Below are 26,915 nucleotides of genomic sequence, written 5' to 3'. Positions count from 1 at the left end.
CCTGGCCCCTACAGGGGCGGTTCACGCCACTCCAGCTGCAGATCCCGGCGTGAACTTTGCGCCGCGGGATCCGCGCATGTCCCGGCGGCAGCGAGGACATGCGCAGTGACGCCGCCGCGTGTGCAGTGGCCTCCTTCAATGCGCCAGCCCCGACGCAACATGGCACAGGACTACAGGGGCCGGCGCGTAGGAAAGGAGGCCCCAGCCACAGAGGCCAGCCCACTGATCGGTGGGCCCCGATCGCGGGCCAGGCCATATCGGAGTCCCCCCTGGGGTCGTACCCCCCTCGCCCCCCCCAAAGGCCGCCACCCAAGCCTTACACAACGAGGTCCCGCCGGCTCAGAGCAGGTGAGAATGGTGCCGATGGGACTCGGCTCTTTTCTTACGGCCGCTCGGCCCATCTGGGCCGGAGAAACGGCAGGCCGGCCGTGTAGAGCGGCCCATGATCGGCGGGGTGCCAACGATGCTGGCGCCAATCGCGTGCCGGCGCCGGGGCGGCATGGCCTGTTCGCGGGGATTCTCCAGCCCGACCCAGGGCGGGGAGAATTCCGCCCCTGGTTTGTACTTGGAGTCATACAGAAGGAAACATTGAGTTCTTGCTTGATGACACAACTGTTTTTTCTGGAACAATACAAGCCATGCTGGTTCCAGGAGACCCCGAGATTATTAGCAAAGTTTAATGTCACTCAGACAAAGCACCAGCATTCATAGATTCCTTAGATGAAGACCGATTAGTGCAATAGTGAGAAACCACTGAAAACCTGCATTCCTCACAGTTCAACAGGAAACCCTGGAACTTGCTTCACCAGCTTGATGCCACCTCAGTGCTCTGACACGAGGCACCAAAGGTCGGTGAAGATCCTAACCAGCCCAAATGCAATGACCATCACAAAACAAAGAGTAAAAATGCTGTTTAAGCCCTCTGCCACTTGATACACCTTTATGGCTGCCTCCATCACTAAAGAAGTGTACACACAGTGCTGACAGCCACCAAGTCTAGGAATGCCACTAATATGATTGGCACCTATCCAGAATTCCTCAAGGACCAGGGTCAAAATGGTTGAATCTGGCTTGGAAAATGTGCTTTTAACTTGTGAGACAATGTAATAATCTCAGGAGTCTGATGCTGTTCCAAAGTCATTGCCATCCAAAAGCCAGAAAAACCAGCCCAATATTCCAAGAGCTAGGTGTTCCACCAACATCGTGTCTATGGTCTACAAGGTGGTTCAACAGCTCATCCGTAGCCACATGAAATTGGTTTTAGAAATCATCCTCCCAAAAGAACAGACGGACTTCAGATAAGGAAGATGTTACTCAAGGTTTTGCACTCACGACCGACATTACGGCAGATTTCCAAGAGCATTGAAGATTAGTATGGAGCTGCTTACATGGATTTGTCACAGCCGCACCAGCTGCTGGTAACTTCTTTCATGCTCTGGTGGCTAAAGGAAGACAGAGTAATAACATTTTAAACATGCTGTCGATTAAAATTATTGTGGGGGCGATTCTGAGAGACAATGGCAGATTGAAAGAGCTATTTTAGCATTCTGGAATACAATAACATTCTTGTTAGCATGGCTTGTAAAAGAAAAAAATAAGAATTGCAAAACTGACAATGCTTACCCAAGATGGAGACTGCAAATTGCATTTATTTTAAACTAATGATTAATTTGCTACTAGTGATCTAGTACAAATAGGATATTTGGTATGACTCCAGCAAGGCCCTCACTGCTTCATATAGTTTGGTGTGGGCCTGTGGAACAGGAGGCACAGATGAGATTGTTTGGACCATTAATGAAAATTTCAATTATTAAAAATTCTCTCAGGGGTCAGCATTACTGGAAACACCAGCAATAGCTGCCTTAGGGCGGCACAGTGGTTAGCAGTGCTTCCTCATAGCGCCAGGGACCCAGGTTCGATTTATACCTTGGCCGACTGTGTGGAGTTTTCACTTTCTCCCCGTGTCTGTGCCGGTTTCCTCCAGGTGCTCCGGTTTCCTCTTCACTCAGTCAGGTCTAACACCAACTTTGTCATCAAACCTGCCGACAAAGGGGGTGCTGTTGTCGTCTAGCGTACTGACCTCTACCTTGCAGAGGCTGAGCGCCAACTCTCAGATACTTCCACCTACCTCCTGCTGGACCATGACCAGACCACTGAACATCAAGCCATTATCTCCAAGACCGTCAGCGATCTAATTTCCTCCGGATGCCTTCCCGCTATGGCCTCCAACCTTCTAGTTTCCCATCCCCGGACAGCCTGCTTTTACCTATTTCCCAAAATCCACAAAAAGGACTGTCTAGGCAGGCCCATTTTGTTAGCATGCTCCTGCCCCACCGAACTTATCTCCTCTTATCTGGACTCCATCCTCACTCCTCTGGTCCATTCCCTCCCCACCTACATCCGGGATTCCTCTGATGCCCTGCTTCAAATTGACAGTTTCCAGTTCGCGAGCCCTAACCACATCCTATTCACTATGGATGTACAATCTCTCTACACCTCCATCCCACACCAGGATGGCCTGAGAGCTCTTTGCTTCTTTCTCGAAAAGACGCCTGGACAATTCCCATCCACCACCACTCTCCTCCGCTTGGCTGAACTCGTTCTATCTCTCAACAACTCCTTTAACTCATCCCATTTTCTCCAAATCAAAGGTGTAGCAATGGGTACCCGCATGGGTCCAAACTACACTTGCCTTTTAATGGGGTATGTGGAACTTTCCTTGTTCCAGGCCTAACCCGGTCCCCTCCCACAACTCCTTTACTGGTACATTGATGACTATTTTGGTGCCATGTCATGCTCTCGCCCGTACCTGGAAGAATTCATCAACTTCGTTTCCAGTTTCCACTCCTCCATCACTTTCACCTGGTCCATCTCAGACACATCCCTTCCCTTCCTTGATCTTTCGGTCTCCATTTCCGGCAATATACTATCTACTAATGTCCACTACAAGCCAATGACTCCCACAGCTATCAGGACTACAGCTCGTCACATTCTACACCCTGTAAGGACTCTATTCCTTTCTCTCAGCTCCTTCGTCTCTGTTGCATTTGTTCCGATGATGCCACTTTCCAAAATGGTGCTTCGAAAATGTGTTCCTTCTTCCTCAGCCATTATTTCCCAACTACAGTTGTTGACGTGGCCCTCAACAGTGTGCGGTCCATCTCCCGCGCCACTACCCTTGCCCCCTGCCCTCCCTCCCAGAACAAGGTTAGAGTCCCCCTCTTACATTTCACCCCACCAGCCTCTGTATGCATAATCCTCCGCCATTTTCGCGAACTCCAGCGTGATGCCACCACCAAACACATTCCCTTCACTCCCTCTGTCAGCATTCCGCAGAGACCATTCCCTCCGAGATAATCTTGTCCACTCCTCCACCATACCCAGTACCTCTCCCATCATCCAAGGCACCTTCCCATGCAATCGCAGAAGATGTAACACCTTCCCCTTTACTTCTTCCATGCTAAACATCTCAGTCCCAAAACATTCATTCCAGGTTGAGCAGCGTTTCACCAGCACCTCTTCCAATTTGGTGTATTGCATTCACTGCAGCCAATGTGGTGTCCTCTATATCGGAGAGACCAAACGCAGACTGCGTGATCTCCAGTCTGTGTGCATTCAGGACCCTGAACACAAGACCCTGCTCCCATGCCCACATGTCTGTCCTTGGCCTGCTGCGACGTTCCAGTGAAGCTCAACACAAATTGGAGGAACAACATCTCATCTTCCGGTTAGGCATGCTGCAGACTTCCGGCCTCAACATCGAATTCAACAACTTCAGATGATTAGCTCTGCCCCATCTCGGCCCATTTGTTTTCATCCTATTTCATTTTGACTGTCTTTTACCACTTCTTTGTTTCTTGTCTTTCTTAAAATATATTTAACAACCCCCCCCGATCTTATCCATTTTTCCTTACCCTTTCTCCTCTTTACTCCCCCCCCCCCCCCCCCCTCACATCTACATCTGATGTTAGTTTCTCTGCGGTTTGGCCTTTCACACCTTTTGTTCTCTCTGGGGACTGCCATTAGCACTCTTCCCCCTTGCTCTCTGTGGCTATTAGCACCCCATTTCCATGGACTTCTGTGGCTATGACTCATCTTTCATTCTCACTCGACAGTATAAATATTTCCCACTTTTTCTGTCTTTAGCTTTGACAAAGGGTCATCTGGACTCGAAACGTTAGTTCTTTGCTCTCCCTACAAATGGTGCCAGACCTGCTGAGATTTTCCAGCATTTTCTTTTTGATTTTATTACAACAATATGCAGGTTAGGTGGACTGCCCATGTTAAACTTCCCCTTAGTGTCCAAAGGTAAGGTGGGGACAGGGTGGGGGAGCAGGCCGAGGGTGGGTGCTCCTTTGAAGGGTCAATGTCGACTCGAGCCACTGCACTGTAGGGATTCTATGACTCCCTCTCAAATTACTACCTGAAAAATGATAGCAGGTCTTTTTCTTAAATCATGGCAGTTCATGTGGTGAAATTTTATTAAAAGCAATAAATGTTAGGTGAATTGGACATTCTGAATTTGCACTCAGTGTACCCGAACACGCGACTTCATTGCAGAGTTGATCTAAGTCTACTTGTGACACTAATAATGATAAAGATTATTATGAAACGCATGTACCGACATGAGTCTCATCATCGTTACCCTTTAAAGGGAAGGGAGTGGGTTTTTCTCTTCAGTACCTTGAGGAACAGTTACAGTTAGTTCCATGATACTGGATTCAGTGGATGATGCCTATCGAAGTGTTTGAAATATCCATCTTTACCAAAATGTGACTTAAATGCCATCAGTGATCAATAATTATTTTTAAAAATTTTCAATTAAGGGGCATTTTAGCGTGGCCAATCCACCTACATTGCTTATTATTAGGTTGTGTGGGTGAGACCCACACAGGCACGGGGAGAACGTGCAAACGTGGCATAATGAAGAATATCAAGGGTAGAATTCTTCTAGAAAATGGCACCCCAATCTCAATGTGAAAAGGCCCTCCCTCCTCACAACCATTGTGTGCATCGTGCTTCAGTGCCCACCCATCATCATCACTGGCATTGTGGCTTCAGTGTCCCCCCCCCCCCCATATTGCTGACATCTCCACATAATGGGAACCCCTCAGCAGGTTTCCCTGGAGGCCCCACTCCTGGCGTCACCTGTGGCAGTGGTAAGATGCCAGCACTAGGACAATGCCCGGCCATGCCCAGCAGTAAGAAAAGACAATGCTATCAACAAAATTGTCTTAAGAAGCCTAAAAGCTCCAGGGTGGCATGGTAGCGCAGTGGTTAGCACTTCTGCCTAATGGCACCGAGGACCCGTGTTCAATCCTGGCCCTGGGTCACTGTCCGTGTGGAGTTTGCACATTCTCCCCGTGTCTGTGTGGGTCTCGCCCCCATAACCCAAAGATGTGCAGGCTTGGTGGATTGGCCACACTAAATTGCTCCTTAATCGGAATAAAAATGAAGTGGGTACTCTAAATTTATTTTATTAAATAAAAGCCTAAAAGCCCAGTTTATGTGGACAGTGGGTTCACCCAAAGTCCAAAACCTTTATGGCGGCCATTTTTAATGGGAACATAATTTAAATAAAGAAATGAGGCACATATATATTGGTGAAAAAACACCCATGAGAAAACAGGGTGCCCACGAATTGGATATGCATCTCATTTTCTGGCCCAGAGCATGACTCGCGTTTCAGGCAAAGCTTTGGAAAAATTGGGACCCGAATGTTCGACATGATTCCATCGCAGATTTGAATATTCCAATTGATCCTTTCGGAAGACCTTTGATTGCAGACTGAACCCTGGGTTAATTTAGGAACTGCATTTGGAGTCTACCTTGGACGTTTGCATTTCCACGTAGCATAATGTTCACTGCTAAAATGACAGGTTCATATGCGACAATGTGGGGGAAATTCATTTTGTGTAAACTTGGCTGAAACATAGTCATGTTGTGGCTGAAACAGAGTCATGTTGTGAGTAAGATGACAGCAACTCAACCTACATAAAAAACAAATATATATATATATTGGAATTTCTTTACTGTTTCTTTTGCCTAAGTTGAAATTTATCCACCCAAAGTATTGGTAATTTTTTCAACAATGATAGCAACTATGTCATAACTGTCTTCTTTATAATTCAAAGATTTACAAATTACGTGCGGGGAATTAATTGAAATGGAATTCTGAGTCGGTTTAATTATTCCTCGATTTAATATTTTACCATATGTAGGCCATGACACAACAAAGGATTGCTTTAAATTAGTCACATATGTCTATTGTCACAAAATACATTTTATTCAGAAAGTGTATTACTTTCTGTCAACAATTTAACTTCAAAAAAATATCTAGCAGGGTTTCAGAAAGAGTGAACGTACTCGGGATATAATGAGGGTTTACTGTAGGTACAGACTTCAAAGAGATATATCCACAATCACAAATAGAGCAAACAAACTCTGGATCTTACATAATTAATGCTCTGGTGGCTGCAATTTCCATGAGCCACCCTTGGCACAAACAACTGAATCTATTTGACTTCAATCGAATTACAAGGCAGCTCTTAGATCTACTTCTGCTGATATTTAACCCTCTCCCACTCAACTGATGAAAACACCCACTCAAAATGTTCTCAAGCATCCTTCCAGAGCTGAAGAGGTTTTTCTTTTTATTGCACTGCTCAGCTTTATATAATCCCTTTTCTTCTTCTCTCTAAATCGCTCATACTATGCGGCAATCTCCTATAAAGATGGTAACTGGATGACCTTCCCCATGGCTTTTGAAATGCTTATGAGCCAGCTGCTCTTGGGCACACAGCGTTGAATCAATCCTTTGCCTTCCCTCCCTCACTGTAGGGAAGCACCCTTCTAAAAGGCAGATTGAAATTAGGAACCTAGATACGTGTTGGAACATTGAACCCGTGACTTCTTAGCCAAGGAATGAGGAACTGAACCTGTGTCTTCTTAGCCAAGGTATGAGGAATTAGAAAATAACATTAGATAATTTCCCAAGTATCACTGCAACCCATTTTAATTTTATATAAATGTATATTGTTCATTAAAATTACATTTTTGGAAATTGTGCATTGAAATAGGTTTCATAACATACATTTATCCAGAGAATGAGAACTAACAGGTGTCTTCTCTTTGTACATTTATCCAGGGAATGAGAACTAACAGGTGTCTTCTCTTCGTAAAGGTTCAATATAAGTGGACCCTGGGTGAACACGAAGCCACAGCATAAAATTACACCAAATGTGGCACACTACTTAGGTTTTGCTTTAACTATGTTACATATACCCGGGACTGAGTGATGTTGACATTAGTTGATGAGGTAAAGCATTATTACTCTGAATATTGACATCCCTCAGTGATGGGGAGTGCAACTATGGACACTTCTAAGGAACTGAACACAATATTAATTTAGTTGGTCATTAACGGGTTGGGAACTGGATAATTCTTTCAAGAGTGGAACTCTACGGTAAGATGCAAAGTAGGCCAAATTGAAATTTAGGGTTAACATTTAGAATTTAACTTAAAGCTTTGAAACCTAAGGCAGTTAGACAGTTGAGAATTTCCTGAGTTTGTATATTCAGTGCAGAGTAAGAAGAGAATATTTCTTTTAGTTTTTTGAGCTGGAGTTCAAAGTGCAGGTATTGCAAAGCATCAGGAAGAGGAGAGTTAGCAGAACATTTTGTCCCAGGCAGTCAAATTCCTTGTGAGAGAGTGGGTTAGATCTTATTGGAGTAGTCAGGAAAAGAAGACAAGGACTGTGACTCACACAGGTAAAGGGACCACAGATGAAGTGGTGGAGGTCCTCAGTCAACAGATATGAGGTTTTGCTACTAGTTTGCAATGTCAGTAACCGTAACACCAACACCTTTCGTTGTTTCAGTCATAGTATCCATTTAGCCAAAGTGCAAAAATAAAAGTCACCATAAAATAAACATCCCAAATAGTCACCTGGTAGTACAGAAATTGAACATTGCTGCAAAGTGAGAGACACATTGTCAAAGGTTTTCATCTTGCACTCATCAGGACAAATACAAAAATGCCAAATTTCAAACAATCACAATTTATACAGTAGCAAAGAGTACCAATTGGTTGACAAGTAGACTCTGATTGGCCAAGGCATTGCCATGGAGAAAGAAATAGGGAACTTCAGGCTCCCCAAGCGCCTGGATAATTCAGAAAATGTGCAAGTCTTGAACAAATGCCCTTTGTTAGCAGAAAATGGGTCCCTGTGTATAAATGTATGTAATTTCTAGCAAACGTAAATGAGCCACATTGCAAACTCCATTGATTTTCTTAAATTGCTCATTACTGTGACTATTAGCACACTCAGGGTTATTTAGCAAATGTAGCATTACGTCTAACAGTAGCACTGATTGTCATAATATACACACAGGTATATGATGATGCACAGACAGGCAGTGATGGACACACAGGATGACCAGTGAACACACAGAACACAGCAGCCAATCACCAGACAGGACACGACCACTATAAAGCCAGAGGGCACTAGTTTTCCCGCTCTCTCGGGATCCAGCCTCTGAGACAGTCAGAGCTTGGGAGCAGCAACTAGAACATACACCATGTGGTAGTCAGATAGTCTGGTCAGGTTAGCCTCAGGTCTCCAGTCAAGTCATCAGAGTGTCAACCCACAGTTAAGGTATGTATGATAGTTAAGAGTTCAATAAAATCGAGTTGCATTTCTTCAACTGTTGAAAGCCTGTATCTCTCACTACTGCAGTAAATGCAGTCCTCACAGACCCAGCTTACCCAACACATCACTGATGAGTACAGTTTGTATTCTGCCTATTAGGAACAATTGAAGGTGCATATTGCTTAATTCAAGCAGCCAATTTCTGGGAGGCACAGCCTATACATCACACTGGCACTGAAATTAATACATGACATTGCTCAATTGTATGGTAAGCAGAATGTCTTTTTGGACTGATGCAACACAAAGTTGGTGGAAAGTAGTATTCACATAAACCTTGCAAAGTAGTTCCCAGTAAATGTCTTGCTAAACAGAGAAAGCAGCATGCAATAGACCGAGCAAAGCAATCCCACACCCAACCGATCAGGTCAAAGCTCTGCCACATGCTTATGAATAGTGGTTGACTATTAAATAATTAACTGGAGGGGAAGGCTCCAAATCCATCTCTACCTTCAATGATGGGCAAAGCCCATACATCATCGCTAAAGACAAAGCTGAATCATCTTCAATGATAAGTTGAGGTTCCCAGCATCAAAGATGCCAATCATCAGTCAATTCAATTTCATTCAGGAAATTTAAAGAAATGGCTGATGGCAAAGACCATGGGAGCTGACAATATCCCAACTGTTGTACTGAAGACTTGTGCTCTAGAATTAGCTGCTCCACTGGCTTTTATCCAACAGTGCAAAACATTGCTCAGGTATAACCTATTCACAAGAAAAATCCAACCTGACCAATTATCATCACGTCTGTCTACTCAGTAATCAGCAAAGTAATGGATGATGCCATCAATAGTTCTTTCAAGTAGCACTTACACAGCAATAAACTGCTCACTGACGCTCAATGACAGGACTACTTGGCTCTTGACCTTATTACAGCCTAGATCCAAACATAGATGGCCAAGAGTTGATTTCAAGAGGTCAGGTGGGAATAACTGCCTTTGACGGAAACACAATATTTGAATGGGTGTGGTATTAAGGAGCCAGAGCAAAATTTAAGTCAATGAGAATGAGGTAGAAACTCTCCACTGGTTGGAGTCATGCTTCGCACAAAGGAAGCTGGATGTGGTTGTTGCGAGGCCAATCATCTTCGCTGCAGGACATCAATGTAGATAATGTCCTGGGATTGTTTTCAGCTCCTTCATGAATGACATTCTTTCCATATACAATCTAATGTGGGATGTGTGCTGATGATTGCATAGTGTCCAGTACTATTTACAACTCATCTGATAATGAAGCCACATGTGTTTGTTTGCAGTAAGATCTGGATAACATTCAGGCATAGGTGGATAAGTGGCAAGTAATATTTGTGCCGCACAATTGCCTGGCATTGACTATCATGCCACCCCCCCCTCCCCAACAACACATTGATATCGCTGAATCCCCCACCAAAAATTTATCGATAGGACCATTGACAACAATATAACCTGTCCAGCTATATAAATACTGTGGCTACAAAAGCAGGTCTAAGGATGGGAGTTCTGTTGCACTTTTACTTTTTAATTGTTTTTGGGATGTGAGCATCACTGCAAGGCCAGCATTTACTGCTAATCCTTAATTACCCTCAAGAAGGTGGTGGGGAACCAACACCAGGAGGCCCCGTGATCCAGGGGGTAGGTACATCCACAATGCTATTCCCAATGACTGCACACTATCTTCCAAGGCACAGGTATTGAGTCCGTTGGAAAACTCTCCACTTGTCTAAGTGTTTACAGATCCAGCAACACTCAAGATCAATGCCATACAGGACAAAGTAGTCCACTTCGTTGACACCCAGCTGATATCCATCCACCACTTTAAATATTCACTTCATCCACCACCAACGCATAGTGGTAGTAGTGTATATCATCTACAAGTTACACTAGAGCAACTCACCAGAACTTCCTTCAACAGCATCTCACAAGCTCTACCATTAAAAGGACAACATCTGCAGGCATAGGGGCAACATGGCCACCTGCAAGTTCCCTCCAAGCCACACAGCATCCTGACTTGGAACTCCATCACTATTTGTTCACTGTCACTGGGTCAAAGTTCTGTGACTCCCTTTCTAACAGCACTGCAGGACCACATGGACTACAGTGGTTCAACAAAGTGGCTCATCAACCCCCCTCAAGAGCAATTAGGGATGGGCAATAAATCCTGGCATTGCCAATGATGCAGAAACCCCAAGAGTGAATTAAAACAAAAGTTTTCTGATGTTACTATTGTGACTATGCCTCAAACTGTATTTCATTAACTGTAAAGTGCTTTGGAACATGCAAGGTGATATTTAAACTTTATGCCATGTAATTTTTATGTTACAATGAATTCACCAGTAGCTCTGTTATAGAGTGTGCTTATCAGCCTTTCTCCTATGTAATTGATTCCCTTGTGTCTGTTGAGGGTTCTGATCATGTGTGGGCTTTGGTGGACTTTTCAGTCTGCAAGAGGGTGACCTGTAAGAAGGACATGTTTTACTAGAGCTCCTCGTTTCATAGTTATTACTGTTCCTACTATTCTGCTGAGTAGAGTTATTGTTAAACATTGTTATTTATTTATGTTTATATCTATATATATATAGAATATATAAGAAGTTCCTTCTTTTAAACAACACATTCGCTACCTAATTTGTGAACTCAAGTTACCACATCTTTTTGGCATGGGGAGAAAACAGCAAGAAAATAAAACAACATTTTCCGATGTTCAGCGTGGCAAGCAACTGCATTCACTGAGTAAATAAGTTTTCATCGTGGATTTATGCAACAGGATCTCAAGTTAGCAGCACCATGGCTATGTTCGGGGAGGTCAGTGAGATAGATGAGAGGTGAAGACTGGGATGAACATGTGGTGAAGTTGCAGCACTTCCTTTTAGCAAAAGATTAGGCAAAACCTATTTTTACTACAGTGATGATCGATGGTAAGAAAATGTACAGAGGAAGTGGATACAGGAGCCTCCATGTCTGTAATTAATGAAGAGACCTATAAGTCAATGTGGGACTCTAACCCAGAACTGGTCCTTACTCTGGCAAGGATTAATCTTCCGACATACACCAGAGATTCCATAGCTTTGCATGGGGTGTTGGAAGTCCATATTGCATATGACCATCAAGAAGCAAGGGCACTCCACCTTGTGGTCAAAGGGGAGGGTCCACGTTTGCTGGGGTGAGCCTGGCTCAGAAAAAATCCATTGAAGTGGGGTGAGATCAAACATATGAGGGTGACCGAAACTGTTGTCAAGACATGTTAACGAATGAACTGGGTATATTGTGTGCTACTACTGTGAAGTTGTATGTAGATCCTCAGGCTAATCCTCGCTTTTTAAAGCTCAGGACAGTGCCCTATGCCATGAGAGGAAAAGTGGAGGATAAGGTGGAATGGCTGAACAGGCTTGGCATCATAGTGCTGTTTAGATTTCTTGCTGGGCAGCTCCAATCATTCCTGTCCTTAAAAATGATGGTATGGTGCGAATATGTGGTCACCACAAGTTCACCATTAACCAGGTTTTTAAGTTAGAAGCCTATCCATTACCTACGTTGGAAGATTTGACTGCAACTCTTGCATGAGCCAGCAATATCAACAACTCTTTCGAGAGAAGATTCGAAGCACCACGCAACCATCAACACGCATAAAGAGTTGTTCAAGTACAATCATTTAGTTTCTGGTGCGTCCTCCAGTCCGCTGATCTTTCAGAGGATGATGGACAACCTGTTGCAAGGCATTCCTCAGGTTGTAGTCTACTTGGATGACATCTTAATTACAGGGAAGTCTGAGGAGGAGCACCTCAGCAATCTCGATCAAGTTTAAAAAGGTTTTCAGAGGCTGCATCAGAAGAAGAGCAAGAACTGTTGAGTATCTAGGCCACAGAATCACTGCACAAGGCTAGTCTCCTGTGGAGGGGAACATTTGATCCATTAAGAAACATCTGGAGCCCAGGAATGTGTCAGAGCTCAGGTCATTTTTGGGCTTAGTCAATTATCATGGAAAGTTTTCGTCAGAGCTGTCTACAGTGTTGGCTCCCGTGTACCTACCTCTGCACAAAGAAACCAAATGGAAGTTGGAATCTGCACAGGAGCTTTTCAAGGATATGAAAGTGCTTCTACAATTGGCTCATCCATTTTGATCCAGATAGGGAATTTATTCTAACGTGCAATACCCCGCTGCGGTGTGGTGCGGTATATTCTCATTTAACGGACGACAGATCTGAAAAACTCATCAGTCTTGCATCTAGGACGCTGACAAAGGCTGAAAAGGGATATTCACACTTGGACAAAGAGGGTCTAGCTATCGGTTTTGCGGTAAAAAGATTCTGTAAGTACCTCTATGGTCATTTGTTTACGATGTATACTGACCATAAGTCTTTGATAAGTCTTTTCAGTGAGTAGAACGTATTCCTCCCTAGGCCTCAGCAAGAACACAGCGCTGGACGCTTACACTGTCAGCATATCAGTACAATATCATGTTCAAAGTCAGCAATTATTACAGATAGCAGAAGGTAATGCTGTTGTGGGCATTCACCAGCAAGTATTTTCCGTGTTTCCAAGTTTGCCAATTGACTCTGCTGGGGGAATGGAAGCGGAACGTCATGTTCAGATTCTCAATCTACCTCTTCACCTATGGTTCCATACCAACTGTTACAAGATTCATGAGTGGCATTGCATAGGTCGTAATGCAATTGCATAGCTCCTGACAGACTTTCATAGAGTTAAGGCATTGCTTTTGTTGTACTTCTGTCCTGATTGAGGATTGAAATTTATGATTTCCACAGTGCTTATCATAGAATTTCCAGTACACAAGGATGCCATTCGGCCATTGAGTCTGCACCAGCTCTTGGAAAGAGCACCCTATCCCCATAACCCAGTAACCCCACCCAACACTAAGGGCAATTTTGGACACCAAGGGCAATTTAGCATGGCCAATCCTCCTAACCTGCACATCTTTGGACATTGCACTATAACCTGCAAGGCCGTAGAGATCACGGACATCAAAGTAGCTTACCCTAACTTGATATGAACTGATAATTATGGAGCACATAATTTTAGGGTGGCACGGTGACACACTGGTTAGCACTGCTGCTCCACAGCTCCAGGGACGTGGGTTCAATTCCGGCCTCAGCTGACTGTGTGAAGTTTCCACTTCCTCTCCGTGTCTCCGTGGATTTCCTCTGGGTGCCCTGTATCCAGGCAGCACAAGTTGATAGCACTGTGGCTTCACAGCGCCGGGGTCCCAGGTTCGATTCACCGCTGTGTCACTGTCTAAGCGGGGTCTGCATGTTCTACCCGTGTCTGCGTGGGTTTCATCCGGGTGCTCCGGTTTCCTCCCACAGGCCAAAGACGTGCAGGTTAGCTGGATTGGCCATGATAAATTGTCCTTAGTGATCAAAAAGGTTAGTTGGGGTTACTGGGTTGCGGGGATAGGGTGGAAGTGAGGGCTTAAGTGGGTCGGTGCAGACTCGATGGGCTGAATGGCCTCCTTCTGCACTGTATGTTTTATGTTCTATCCTCCCACTGTCCAAAAACGTACCGTTTAGGTGGATTGGCCATGCTAAATTGCCCCTTCGTGTGCAAAAGTTAGGTGGGGTTACAGGGATAGGGTGGAGGCATAGGCTTAAGTAGGGTGCTCCTTCATGGGAATGTAGACTCAATGGGCGGAATGGCCTCGTTCTACACTGTAAATTCTATGAATTTAGTATCTCAGGGTGTTTTACCCCATGTGTTAAGTCTTACAAAAACATATTTTTGACTTTGAAAACTTGCTGTTCAATGTTAGTAACAAACAGCTTAACTAACTGGATACCCTGATGGTAGATGCTATAATACCAACAACTCATGCCACAAAATGCATCAGTTTTCTGTTGAAAAGACTAAGAGTTAAAAAATAATCTGCTTTACCGAAGCTAGAGCAAAACACTGCGGATGCTGGAAATCTGAATTAAAACAGGAAATGCTGGAAATACTCAGCAGGTCTGGCAGTGTCTGTTGAGAGGGAGAGTTAATTTCAGGTCATGACTTTTTTATTACAACTGGGAAAAAAATAGAAATATTGTAGCTTTTCTTGCATGAGCAGTTTTAAATACAGAAATCCAGGCAAAGGCCATAAGCCAATACATCAATAACACTGAAAATAGCGGTTTGGACAGGAGGTGTCTCTTTCATTCCCATAACTAGAATCTGTTTTGAGTTAACGATGTCAGTAGAAGCATTAATTACAGTGAAATAGTCGACCTCAGAAATACTCGTGCTCGAGCCTGCAATAACAGCTTGGTTCCCATCCCTAGCCTAGCTTCCTATAGCGCAAGGATCCTGCAGCAACCTGGGCTTTACCCGAGCAGGAGCCGCAGCGCGGGTTTAATTCCCGTACCAGCTGAGAATTCTAAAATCTCCCTCTGTGTACCTGAACAGGCGCTGTAATATGGCGACTAGGGGATTTTCACAGTAACTTTATTTCAGTGTTAATGTAAGCCTACTTGTGACAATAATAAAGATTATTATTATTGTGCAGTTGTAATCCTTACTTTGGAAATATTATTTCACCAGAGCTAAATCCTACTTTTACAATAAAGTGTGATGAACATTTATTTTCTCCTTTTAAGAACCTCTTTTTCCATTACTATGTTATTTTTCAAAAATCTGGAAGTGGCATCTCACAGAAGGCAGCCATGCAGATGAATCATTATTTTACAGTTAGCGAGAACTACAGTCGAAGTACCACAAGGAAGCACCAAGGAAAATGCAAACCGAAGGTTAAATGAGACAGCATTTAGTACAAAATTAGCAACACAAAAGTTGTACACCGAAATGGCATTGTTTCCCGTCCATGAACAGCAAGACATCCGACACCAAATGATCTCATTTTAAAATGATATACATCAATGGTTTATTTCTGTTTCTTTTATTTTCCCCAAATCTTGTGAATTGTCTTAACCAAATACACGGAATCACCTACTTTGCTCCTCTCTGCTCATTTAAAAAATAAACTTATCTTCATCATCTGGACATTATATAAAACACAAAAGAGTCTGCAAACAAAGCTTATGAATATGGCGAACTAGAGGGCAGCACGGTGGTGCAATGGTTAGCACTGCTGCCTCACGGCGCCGAGGTTCCAGGTTCGATCCCGGCTCTGGGTCCATGTGAAGCTGGCACATTATCCCCGTGTCTGCGTGCGTTTCGCCCCCACAACCCAAAGATGTGCAGGGTAGGTGGATTCGCCATGCTAAATTGCTCCTTAATTGGAAAAAATGAATTGGGTACTCCAAATTTTTTTAAAAATGAATATCGCGAACTAGGAAACTGGCAAAGAATTACTTTTTTCAAGGTCATCATCTTGTTCCAAACTGTTCATTTCTGTATCACATTTCACATTAGCTGGCAACAACTCTTTGCCTACATCTAGAAACCAGCCTGCCCTCTAGTGCCCAAGACATACCACTGGGTTTTCGCAAATATCCTTGCCCATTCATTAAAAAAAAGCATATCATGGTCTCCGTACTTACAGTAATTTGGCACCAAACACAGTGGAGGCCTGTGAGACCCTGGTAACATTTAATGCTTTTATGGCACCGGTCACATTTGGCTGGAGAGTTTCCTTCCACCCAAACATGCTGCATAATCTGTATAGAAGGTAGAGAAATAGGAAAAAAAGAACATAAAGAATTAGATCAGTAACACTGGTTATTCAAAAAACTAGCTAGTTTATATGAGTCAAACAGGGCCCTTACACAACACATAGAAGCAAACCAGCAGATTCCAATTCAAATAATCTCAATATAGAAAGTTAAATTACCTTGCTGACATAAGTAAAAAAAAAGAAGGCATTGTTTTCAGAACGACTTCATAATCATAAAATAATTTTCCAGTATAACCATCCTTGGAAAAGTAATTCACAATGACATTTTTTGTGGTATTTAATTCAATTTTTAAACCTCACGATGCTCAAAGACCCGCCACACTTTTCACCTGTCAGTCTGTGTCGGGCTGTGGAGAGGGCATTCAGGGGAGGACAGAGGTCACAATGTGAAACATAACATTCATCTCCTTGAACAGGTTTTCCTCTTTGATGGCAGTTCTATTTCCTGCAGGAATGATTATGTGTGGTGGTATTCATTTAGTTTTGTGACATCCTTTTGGAGTACAATAGCCTGAGCATTTTAATGGCCTGGCTTTTCAGCCAGCACAGAGCAGGCGTGCACACTATTGACTACATTTGAAACTATAGACTCTCCTTTTTATACAGGAGCCTTAACACCTTCTTCTCCTATTCCCGTTTGAATCTAGCAACCAGATGGTTCATGACATCTAGTGATGAGGCAGAATTCCAATGATACCAAGTCACCTTTCATGCCATGAAGCAAAAGCATCCCCCCTCCTCCCCCCCGACCGACCTGCCTTCAAATTCAGTGAATTTCACAGTTTTAAAAATATGTCCATTAACTGTTTTAATTGTAGGTACCCCTCTCCCCCATCAACTCTGTCACTCCTGACACTGCTCACCCTCTTAACAGTGCTCACTCCCTTCCTGACGCTACACAATTCCCCTCCTGCTCTTGCAACATTTCCCAGCACGTCCCGATGGTGCTTAGTCCCCTCCCAAACAGTGTTCAGGATCGAGCAGTGCATCCGGGTGCAGGAGGGGGTGAGCAGTGTCAGAATTGAGCACTATTGGGGTCAATAATGTCAGGGGTGCAGGAGAGGGTGACCAGTGCCAGGGTTGAGCAATTTGGGGCGAGTAATGTCAGGGGTGCAGGAGGAGGGGAATAATGTCAGGGGTGTAGGAGGGGGTGACCAGTGCCAGGGGTTGGGTAGTGTTGGAGGTCGAGCAATATCAGAGGAGCAATGCCAATGGTACAGGAGAGGATTTAGCAGTGTGTGGGGTGAGGAAGGTAGGAGCAGTGTTTGGGAGTTGAGCAATGTCAGGAGAGGGGTTGAGCAGCTTTGAGAGGGGAGTAGAGCAGGGTCGTGAAGGGGGAGGTTGGGCAGGGTGTTGAGCCATGTTGGGCTGTAAGCAGTGTCGGGTAGGAAGGAATGAACAATACTGGAGGGAGAAGGTGAAGAGTTTCAGATGTGTCGGGATGCTGAAGTGCTTTGACACTCCTCCAATTTGAAAGGGCTGCACTAAACAGTGCTAATAAATCAGGATAATAAACAACCTAAATACTGGGCAAAAAATCCAAGTTTACATGCTGACAGTTCTGGGCATCAGCAAAGGATCCAACAGAGCAAATTCTGGCAAGCCGCAAGTTTGAGGTTCAAATAAAAATTGACTCCCGAAGTTCCAATGCCGCCGCCCCCCTCAGTAGCAGCGAATGCCTCAGTCACTACTGGGATCAGAAAATCTGGGCCAGTTTTTGTTTTTGATAACCTTTCACTATGTTTTAACAGAATCCAGATCAAAGGAGTTTACCTGCAATTGGGATACATTTTCATCACACAACACACATGCGTGTTTCTGATTCATCAATACAGCTTTGAAAGCCACATAGGTCAAGTATTATAATAACTTATGATCAAGACTATGACCTGCCCAAATATGTTTTTTTCTAGGTAAATATATTAAATGTCATTAAACAACAATTACTTTAACAGCATTTCTCAAATACATAAATGTTACAAATAAATGTCTTTATAACTCTGAAAAATTAGCACTCAGAGATTCAGATGATTGGTTCTGGAGGTTCATTACTGCAGAATTGTTACAAAAAGTTTGTAAAGTGTGCTTCGAGCAAAGTATGAATACTTCAATGAATGCTTCATTTTCAGACTTACAGTATTCACAGTACTAAAATTTATCTTCTGTATGCACTGCAAATGACCAGTGAAATTTCACTTACATTAGTATTCCTTTTGGATTTTACATATGTGCTTATGCATGATGCAATTTCTTTGGAAACACATCTCTCATGGACTGTATATTTGCAAACTGAAAAATAAAGAGGAAGGTCAAATAATATTTTTGTATTAAGTATGGACTTCTCTTATTTATAGGATGGCAGTCCACTCTGTTTAATTTGAGTTTACTTTGAATTATTTGCTAACTTGCACATTTCTGAAAAGAGACTACATTTTGTCACCCATTTTTTGCAAGAATACCAATGTCAGAGGAAACAAGAAATTTTTACTATGTGAGATGTGAGTGCTGCTTGTTTGGCAAGCAGAATCTGATTGGTAGAGGCATTGCCATGGAGAATGCACCAGTTGATGATCACTGACAGTTAACTGTGATACATTGGTTGAAATTTAAACCAGGCAGCTTGACTTTGATTGGTCAGGGCATTGCATTGAGAAATGAATTAGCAAAACTGTCTGTCACCTAAAAATGTTTCATTTATATTTCCGGATAATTCAGAATGTGCTGAGCAAAAGTTAACTTCAAATTAACAGGAATGAGCTGTATCAAGATGATTCATGCCAGCAATCTTTCAATAACTAGTTCAATAAGCTCTGCAAACTTTAATTAAACTTGGAATTCTGAGGTAAAAAGGTTACTTGAAACTCACATTTAGGAACAAGTGGAAAACCTCCCATGTGTGGGTTTAGAATTTCATAGCTTAAGTCCTAAGAATTGAAAGCACGGCCTCCGATTGTGGAACGATTATAATTGCTGATACTCGAGACCAAAATTAGATGTGTACAGATAGATTTACCAGGTTTGTGTACAAATTGTTACACTTTTGGGAAAAATCCTTCTCCATCTTCTTGTTAAGCAGTCCCTTGGGATCAAGGATGACTTGCTTCCACTCCGATTTGATGGATCCTGAAATGGCTGGTGAGTCCAATGCGTAATCTGCAGGCTGCCACACACGGGACATATGGGCCGGGATTCTCCCGCCACGCCCCATGACACCAGGATGCAATTGTCCGGCGACCGGAGAATCGCGCCAGTCACGTGCATGGTTCCAACCTGGTTCCACCCAGCGGAAGCTCGGACCCGCGGCCACGGTGCTGTCCATTGGGGTGGGGCGGGGGGGGGGGGGATCAGACTCTGGGGGGGCCTCCACGATGGCCAGGCCCACGGTCGGGAGCTATCAATCTGCAGGCTTGTATGATCCGGGGGGGGGGGTCTACCTTCTTCCGCACCGGACCTCTCTGTTGCTACGCCATGTTGCATGGCGCAAACGACCACCGCGTGCATGTGCAGACCCGTGCTGGCTGTGCAGGGCCGAGTATCAGCGCCGTGCCGGTCCCCTGTGGGCCACTGAATCACTGGGCTAAGAGGCCCATTGACACCGGCGTGAAACACTCCGGTGTTTACGCCGGCCTCAACACTTAGCTGGGATTTTGGAGAATCACGGCCATGGTGCTTGAAGGGTTGATAGATAGATAGTTTGGAGGGTTATACTTTCCATTCAATGCTTCGACTTTGCCTCTTTATATTCTTGATGAAGTCTCTTCTATGTGTTCATTGCTTTCCTGGATGAAACATCTTCACTTTGTTGGTCACAAGTTAGTTTCTGGTTTTGTTGACCTCTTCAGGGATGATTTCAGGGCATCCCTGAAGCATTTTCATGTTCTCCTTGGAGTCAAATGCCAACACTAATGGCACAATTCCCCAGCCTCGTTGCGCTCTTGCTAAAGTGTAACAAAGCCAGTGAATAGCAGGAGGGGCCAAAAACGAGATCCGCCCAAGGCAGCAAACAGTTGCAATTCAACCGACCTGTTCCCATAGACGAAATTGTGATCTCGCTGCAGTTTGGCGAGAAACCAATTAGCACCAAATTGAGCCCCATTTCCACATAATTAACGAGAGCGACCCCATATCCAACAGCCTCCCATCATTCAGTGGCCAGAAAGAGCTCATGCTGGCGCGGATTAGTAGAGGTAGCTAGCTGCTTACCTCGTCCCGCGGTCTTCGATGTCCCTGCGGGCTCTGGGGCCAGAGGGCCCCGGCTCACTTGGCGGCACATTTAAAGCCATGCCACCCTGATCCGTGTGCTGACCTCGAGACACGGCCTCATTAGAGGGGAGGAACTTGGGGGAGCTGATGGCCAACATCCCCAGTCCATGGGATGGGTCCGGCTTGGCACCCAACAACCCCTCATCCTGATCGGTGCCCTTAGGGCCCCCCGGTCCACTTTGGGATGGAGGGGCAGTTGGTTTGAGCCCCAAATGCCCCTGCATCATCTGACTGTGCCAGCTCTGGTGGTTCCCCATGGTCTGCACCATAGTGCTGACGCCCTTGGCGATGCTCCTCAGTGACTGGGACATGCTCTGCAGCACTTCGGCAATGTCCACCTGCGACTGGGACAAGCTCCGCAGCACCTCGGCCATTCCCATCTGAGAACTAGACATGTCCTGCAGAACCTCATCAAGGTCAGCTTGGTACTGGGTGACATGCCCCAGTGCTGCCGACATACTGCCGAGACCCTCAACCATGGGCGTTACCGACTGCGCAACGCCTTGGATGCCTTCACTTTTGGTGCCGATGTTGTGCACAAGGCTCCCACTGCAATCACCGCCCTGGCAGTGTTGGCCTTGATGCCACTCATTGCCGGTGCCATCTCCTACGCCCCTAAGCTCTGGGATTCCTCCAAGTGGCTATGGATTTGCTGGAGTGACGCTCACATCTCTCTCTGAACACCAGGTTGGTCCCTATCATCTCCATCAGTTCCAAGTACCTCTATACTAAAGACAATCAGGTTGGGACCCAGCTGGGTCCTGGGATCCAACACACCTCAGATTGCTGTCTCACCTGGGGTTCCTGCCTCCATCTGATGTGCATCATCAGCAGTGTGGTGCTCATCAGATTGCACCCCAGAAGCCTGTCCACAAACATGACCCACCAAGGTGCGTGTATCTGTTCATCGAGGATAGAAGGTGAAGACCAGCCAGGAGTGTGATGAAAGAGTCAATTCTAAAGGTAACAAAAGTGTAAATGAAAGTTTCAACAGCAGATGATGTGAGAGGGGATGAAGTTTTTTTTAATAAATTTAGATACCCAATTATTTTTTCCAATTAAGGGGCAATTTAGCATGGCCAATCCACCTACTGTGCACATTTTTGGGTTGTGGGGGCGAAACCCACGCAGACACGGGGAGAATGTGCAAACTCCACACAGACAGTGACCCAGAGCCGGGATCGAACCTGGGACCTCAGCGCCGTGAGGCGGTTGTGCTAACCACTTGGCCACCGTGCTGCCCAGAGGGGATGAAGTTAGGTGATGTATGGAGCTGGAAATCAGTGGCCATGGGGATGGTACAGATCTATGGTCAGAATCTAATTTTAGGATCAACCAAAGTTCTGAATAGACCAATTTTGTCTAAAGCGGTTGACAGAGAGAGATGAATTTGATAGCTAAGAAGCTGAGTTTGGTGCCGGGGTTGAAACAATAGCTTGGGTCTTTGCGATATTTGACTGAAGGAAATTTCCGCCTATCCAGTACTAGATGTTGGATAAGCAACCTATCACTATAGCAACAGTGGAGGCGCCAAGAGAGGTGATGGTAAGAGTAGAGCTGGATGTCGTCAGCGAATATGTAAAATCTAAAATTGCTTTTAGATGATGTCACCAGACAACAGCAAGCAGATGGGAAATAGGAAGGGCCCGAGAATAGATCCACAACCATGATGACTGATAGCTCAGCTTCCATTACAGCTCAAGAAGCCACCAAGTCTTGATGCTTCAGTGGAAGCTCAGACTCGTATCAGACATTCGCAGCTTGTTCCCTGCATGCTCAGATTGCTGCAATGGCAGCTGTGGATACCAGTGTACAAGGGAGCTTACAGCATGTCATAGCATTACAGTAATCTATCCTCCAGCACATGGCTAGGATTGCTGAGGTGCAGTCCCAGGCCAGTCCAGCTCTGTGGGTATGAACTTGCTGTCCATTCTCAAGGAGGACAGCAATTATCCTCCCACCATTGCCACTCCACAAGCACCTTTGTTATTGCCTGACAGCCAGCCAGCCCAGACATCTGTTGCCCTTGCTGACGAAGTTCTGTCCAAAGCCAGGTCTACAAGGTCACAGCAGTTTGATGCTTCCTTGCAAAGCCATCTGCAGTCTCCCCAGCTGAACGCCAGAAATCTTCCAGCAGTCATGCGGCAGCCACTGTAGTTGCTCCACACAGCAGCACTAGTACAAACACATAAAAATAATCTTTATTGTCACAAGTAGTCTTACATTAACATTAACACTGCAATGAAGTTACTGTGAAAAGCTCCCTAGTCGCCACATTCCGGCGTCTGTTCGGGGACACAAGAGGGAGAATGGAGAATGTACAAATTACCTAACAGCATGTCTTTCGGGACTTGTGGGAGGAAACCGGAGCACCCGGATGAAACCCACGCAGACACGGGGAGAACGTGCAGACTCTGCACAGACAGTGACCCAAGCTGGGAATCGAGCCTGGGACCCTGGAGCTGTGAAGCAACAGTGCTAACCATTGTGCTACCATACTGCATGGAAGGCAAGCACTAAGGGAAAACATGGGTGATTAGTTGACATTTGTATGGAATATGGCGTGATTTTGGTTTGGTTTGGTTTATTTTGTCTAGCCTTTAACTTTTTGCTTTCTAACCAAGTGGACGCTGTGATGATCAGTGACACAGGGAAGGCAAGATGTGGGATCGTTGATGGGTGTGGGACTGTTGATGAATGAGACATTGAGGTTTCATTTATTGCTCTTGGATTCGGATGTGTTGTTCCTGTATGGCATGACTGGAAAGACGCTGTGTTGGTTGCCTCCTCTCTCTTCTCAGCTTGTCACTGTCAGGCTGGTAACAATGTGAGATGGCACACCATTACAAATAATGACCTGTTCTGGCAAGTATTACAGGGCTTCTCCATAGCAGTTCGAGGAGCTCAGGCATTGTTTCAACACATCACTGTCTATTCTATCACAGTTCATATGGTTGTTTGGCTTTTGTACATGTATGCTGTCCACCTTTGCATGGGCTGTGCATTAGAGTCATGAGTCATGCTGCTGAAGGATAGCTCGTGTCACCTATTGGACACCCTCTCTTTTGACTCCAGTGCAAATTGCAGAGTGGATTGCCTCAGAATGAAGTCATCATGAGTGCTGCTACCATATCAGCAGTGCCGTGCATGATATGCTGCATATGAGCACATGCCAGCTGAATGTTGAAGGGGCATGGTACATTTGAAAGTAGACATCCAATACTCAAAAAACAATTTATGTGCGGTCAATGGCACACTACACCAGTGAAAAGCAGACAACGCTTGCAAAGTTGCATTCACACTCTGCATATTTCTCTCTGACAACAGAGCATAACACATATTTGGAATGCAAATTGTAAGTTCTTTAAGCAACAGTGGGTAGCAAACTGGGAGATGTTGCAAATATTGCCTGGTCTAGACTGGAATGAGCCAAACACGGTCACCTTCACAGTCAAGCTGTGGTCCTGCATCCATGTCTGGAAGCTAGTGATTTGTGCAGAATCCATGAAATCAAGACAAAGTCCTACAATCACAGCAACACCAGTTGATCAATTGGCAACTACCCTCAAGAGTAACGGGAATACAGGACTTGAGCAGGAGTAGGCCATTCAGCCTTTCAAGCCTACTCCAACATTCAATAAGATCATGGTTAATCTGATTTTGGTCTCAACTCCACTTTGCCATCTGTTCCTCATAACCCTTAGCTCTCTTGTCGATCAAAAAGTTATCTAACTCAGCCTTGAATATATTCAATGACCAACCCTCCACTGCTCTTTGGGGAAGTGAATTCCACAGACAACCAACCCTCAGAGAAAATAAATCTCATCTCCACCCTAAAAGGGAGACTTCTTATTCTTAAACTGTGTTTCCTAGCAGTTGATAAACCTTAAAAGACAATTGGTGAGTGCGTCACTCTTGTTGCTCAATGTATCTTCAGCAATGCATGTTTAAGAGAGGATGTTAGCTGGAGCATTGAACTCCGAAATGGCGGTGCCGGCGCCAGAACCACATTACTCACTGATTGACATCACCACCTGCTTACTCTGAATAATTTCACTGAACCCTTGCTGCGCACATGCTCACACCCTTACAAAAAGGCATCCATTGTGGCTTGCACCAGAAGTATGCGTATGTACTGTGGATGTCATTTTGGAGCCAAAATACTGTGTACGTAGCACCAAAAAAATTAAGCCGAGTCAAATTTTGAAGCCAGTGTTTAAAATAAGAAAAATGTCCTTGCGTTGTAATGTGGCATATTTGTTATTTTGATATTTTTGTCCAAGGATATAGTTTACCTAAGTGAACTAAATGGTCAGACTGCTTAAGGAGCAACTGGTGAACCTGAGAAGGTATCTACAATGGATCCAAATTTGATGCTGCGCTACACAGCCAATAAATTTGTTTTGAAGCACGGCCATTGTCAGTGTTGCCAATATGTGCAGAGCAAGATCCCATTAACAGCAATGCGATGAATGAACAATTTATCTGTTTTTGTGGTGAAACTTAGAACTCTTTGTCAAAATTGAAACTGCCATGAGATCAATGGATTTTATGTCCACCTTAAGAGGATAGATATCAGTGTCTTTGCTTAATGTTTAGTCCTTAAGATGGCAGCTCTTAAAATGCAGCACCCCTCGATATTCTCATGTCCGATGTTGAGATAAGGTATGTGTTATTTCAATAATGCTGGAAGTGCAAAGCAAACCGTCTGGTCCTTGTCAAGGCTCCTGAAGGTGTCTGAAAGGATCTGGTAGTGTTAAAATGTAAAACAGCCATGATATTATCCCCATGGTGTTGCGTTGCTGCTTCTATTCTGCCAGATGGCATATTTTAAAAATAGTTTTCTCGATCAGACATAGATTTCAACCAGCTTTGCTGCCCATAACTGCAGGAATTGAATTATATAAACTCTGGTACTCTCGGTCCACTAAAAAAAACTGACTCCAAGTGGAATGTTTCCCATGCCTGCAGGTCACCCCTCCCTGGAGTTCTTGCTTCTTATTCAAAGTCTCCACCAGAGTCATGGAAGCAGCTCAAGGCCCACATAGCTGTCCATATTTAGTTCAGTAAGATTTTTCTATCAGAATCAGGCTCCAAAGAATTCTGCAGCGCCTCAAACGCCAATTTTCATGGGTAGTCCTATCAAATTCTGCTGCTAATTTCTATGGCATCTCGGTGACATATTATGAAGAGGCTCAAACATCAAGGCAGCATGAAGAGGAGAAATGGACATGGTGACCAGCCCAATGATTCATGGCTTTTTTCCCCCAGAAATTGAGAAGGCTGGCTCTCCGCAGTAGCTTATCTCATCTATGTTTCTGCACATGAAAGTACCGCCCCGAGACTGAAGACTTAGAAAACCAGACCTAAATTCCTTTGCGTGGAAAAAAAAAACATATTTGAAATGAGAGTAAGTATACAACCTTGCTTTACTACATGAAATCAGGGAACCACAGAGAAACTAAAGCATGGCAGACAATGTCTACCAAAGTTACAAATTACATTCTGGGCCAGTGTTATACTATCCCTTCACATGCTTCTCAAACTGCCTTGGACATGTTTCACCACACCAGCCTCCTCGAATGCCTCTCCTCCATTGTCCAGCTGGGTGAGATTGCACTCCTCTGTCAAATTGTAGTCACAGAATCACTTTGTCAATGGCTTTACTTCTCTATCCACTCTTATACGGTCAAGACTGAATTTCACCAGTAATCTATTGTTGGTTCCCTCCTTTCCTCATCTACATGCTATCCCTTGGCGACATCATTTGAAAATGCATCAGGTTCCGCATGTATGATCATAGCGCACAGTTCGGTCTTCAAATTGCCTGATTGTTTCTCTGGTGCCCAGTACTGGATGAGCTGAAATTTTCTCCAAATTAATATTGAGAACACCAATGTCATTGCCATCAGCCCTTGCAATTAAGTCCTTTCCTAAGCCACTGATTCCACTCCTCTCCATGGAAACCATCTGAGTTTGAAGCAAACAAGTAACAACGTTGATGCCATACCTGACTCTGACATGAGCTTCTGCGGACATATCCATCTCATCACTAAATCCGTCTGCGCCACATGGCTTAAACTACCCAACTCCAACCCTTCATTAGCTCATTTGTTACTGAAGCACTCATTCATGCCTTTACTGTGTCTAGACTTCACTATCACAATTGACTATCCTGGCCAAATTCCTATTTTCCACCCTCCACAGGCTTAAGTTCACGCAACATTCTGCTACCTGCATCCCACCTCACTCTATTGTCCTCTTCACCACTGCTCACTGTATTTACGGTTTGAACAGTACCTCACTTTTAAGGTTGTTAAATCCCTCTGTGATCTGGCCCC

At 44.5% G+C, this 26,915-nt stretch overlaps 1 protein-coding gene across 4 annotated transcripts in view; it reads right to left on the bottom strand.

The window, feature by feature from the left end:
• LOC119961672 (diacylglycerol kinase beta) overlaps positions 1-26,915 on the bottom strand; it is a 797,376-nt gene that overhangs the window by 400,428 nt on the left and 370,033 nt on the right. For all 4 annotated transcript variants that reach the window (XM_038788967.1, XM_038788974.1, XM_038788981.1 and 1 more), the window contains 2 exons: positions 18,512-18,600; positions 16,178-16,294 (listed from right to left, as the gene is read on the bottom strand). In XM_038788967.1, the coding sequence (XP_038644895.1) occupies positions 16,178-16,294; positions 18,512-18,600 (206 nt within the window). The remainder of the gene's footprint in view (positions 1-16,177; positions 16,295-18,511; positions 18,601-26,915) is intronic.

The sequence above is a fragment of the Scyliorhinus canicula genome, chromosome 2 (assembly GCF_902713615.1).
Source record: "Scyliorhinus canicula chromosome 2, sScyCan1.1, whole genome shotgun sequence".
NCBI lineage: Eukaryota > Metazoa > Chordata > Chondrichthyes > Carcharhiniformes > Scyliorhinidae > Scyliorhinus > Scyliorhinus canicula.
Note: the sequence above shows the minus strand (reverse complement) of the source record. Positions and strands in the feature narration are given on the sequence as shown.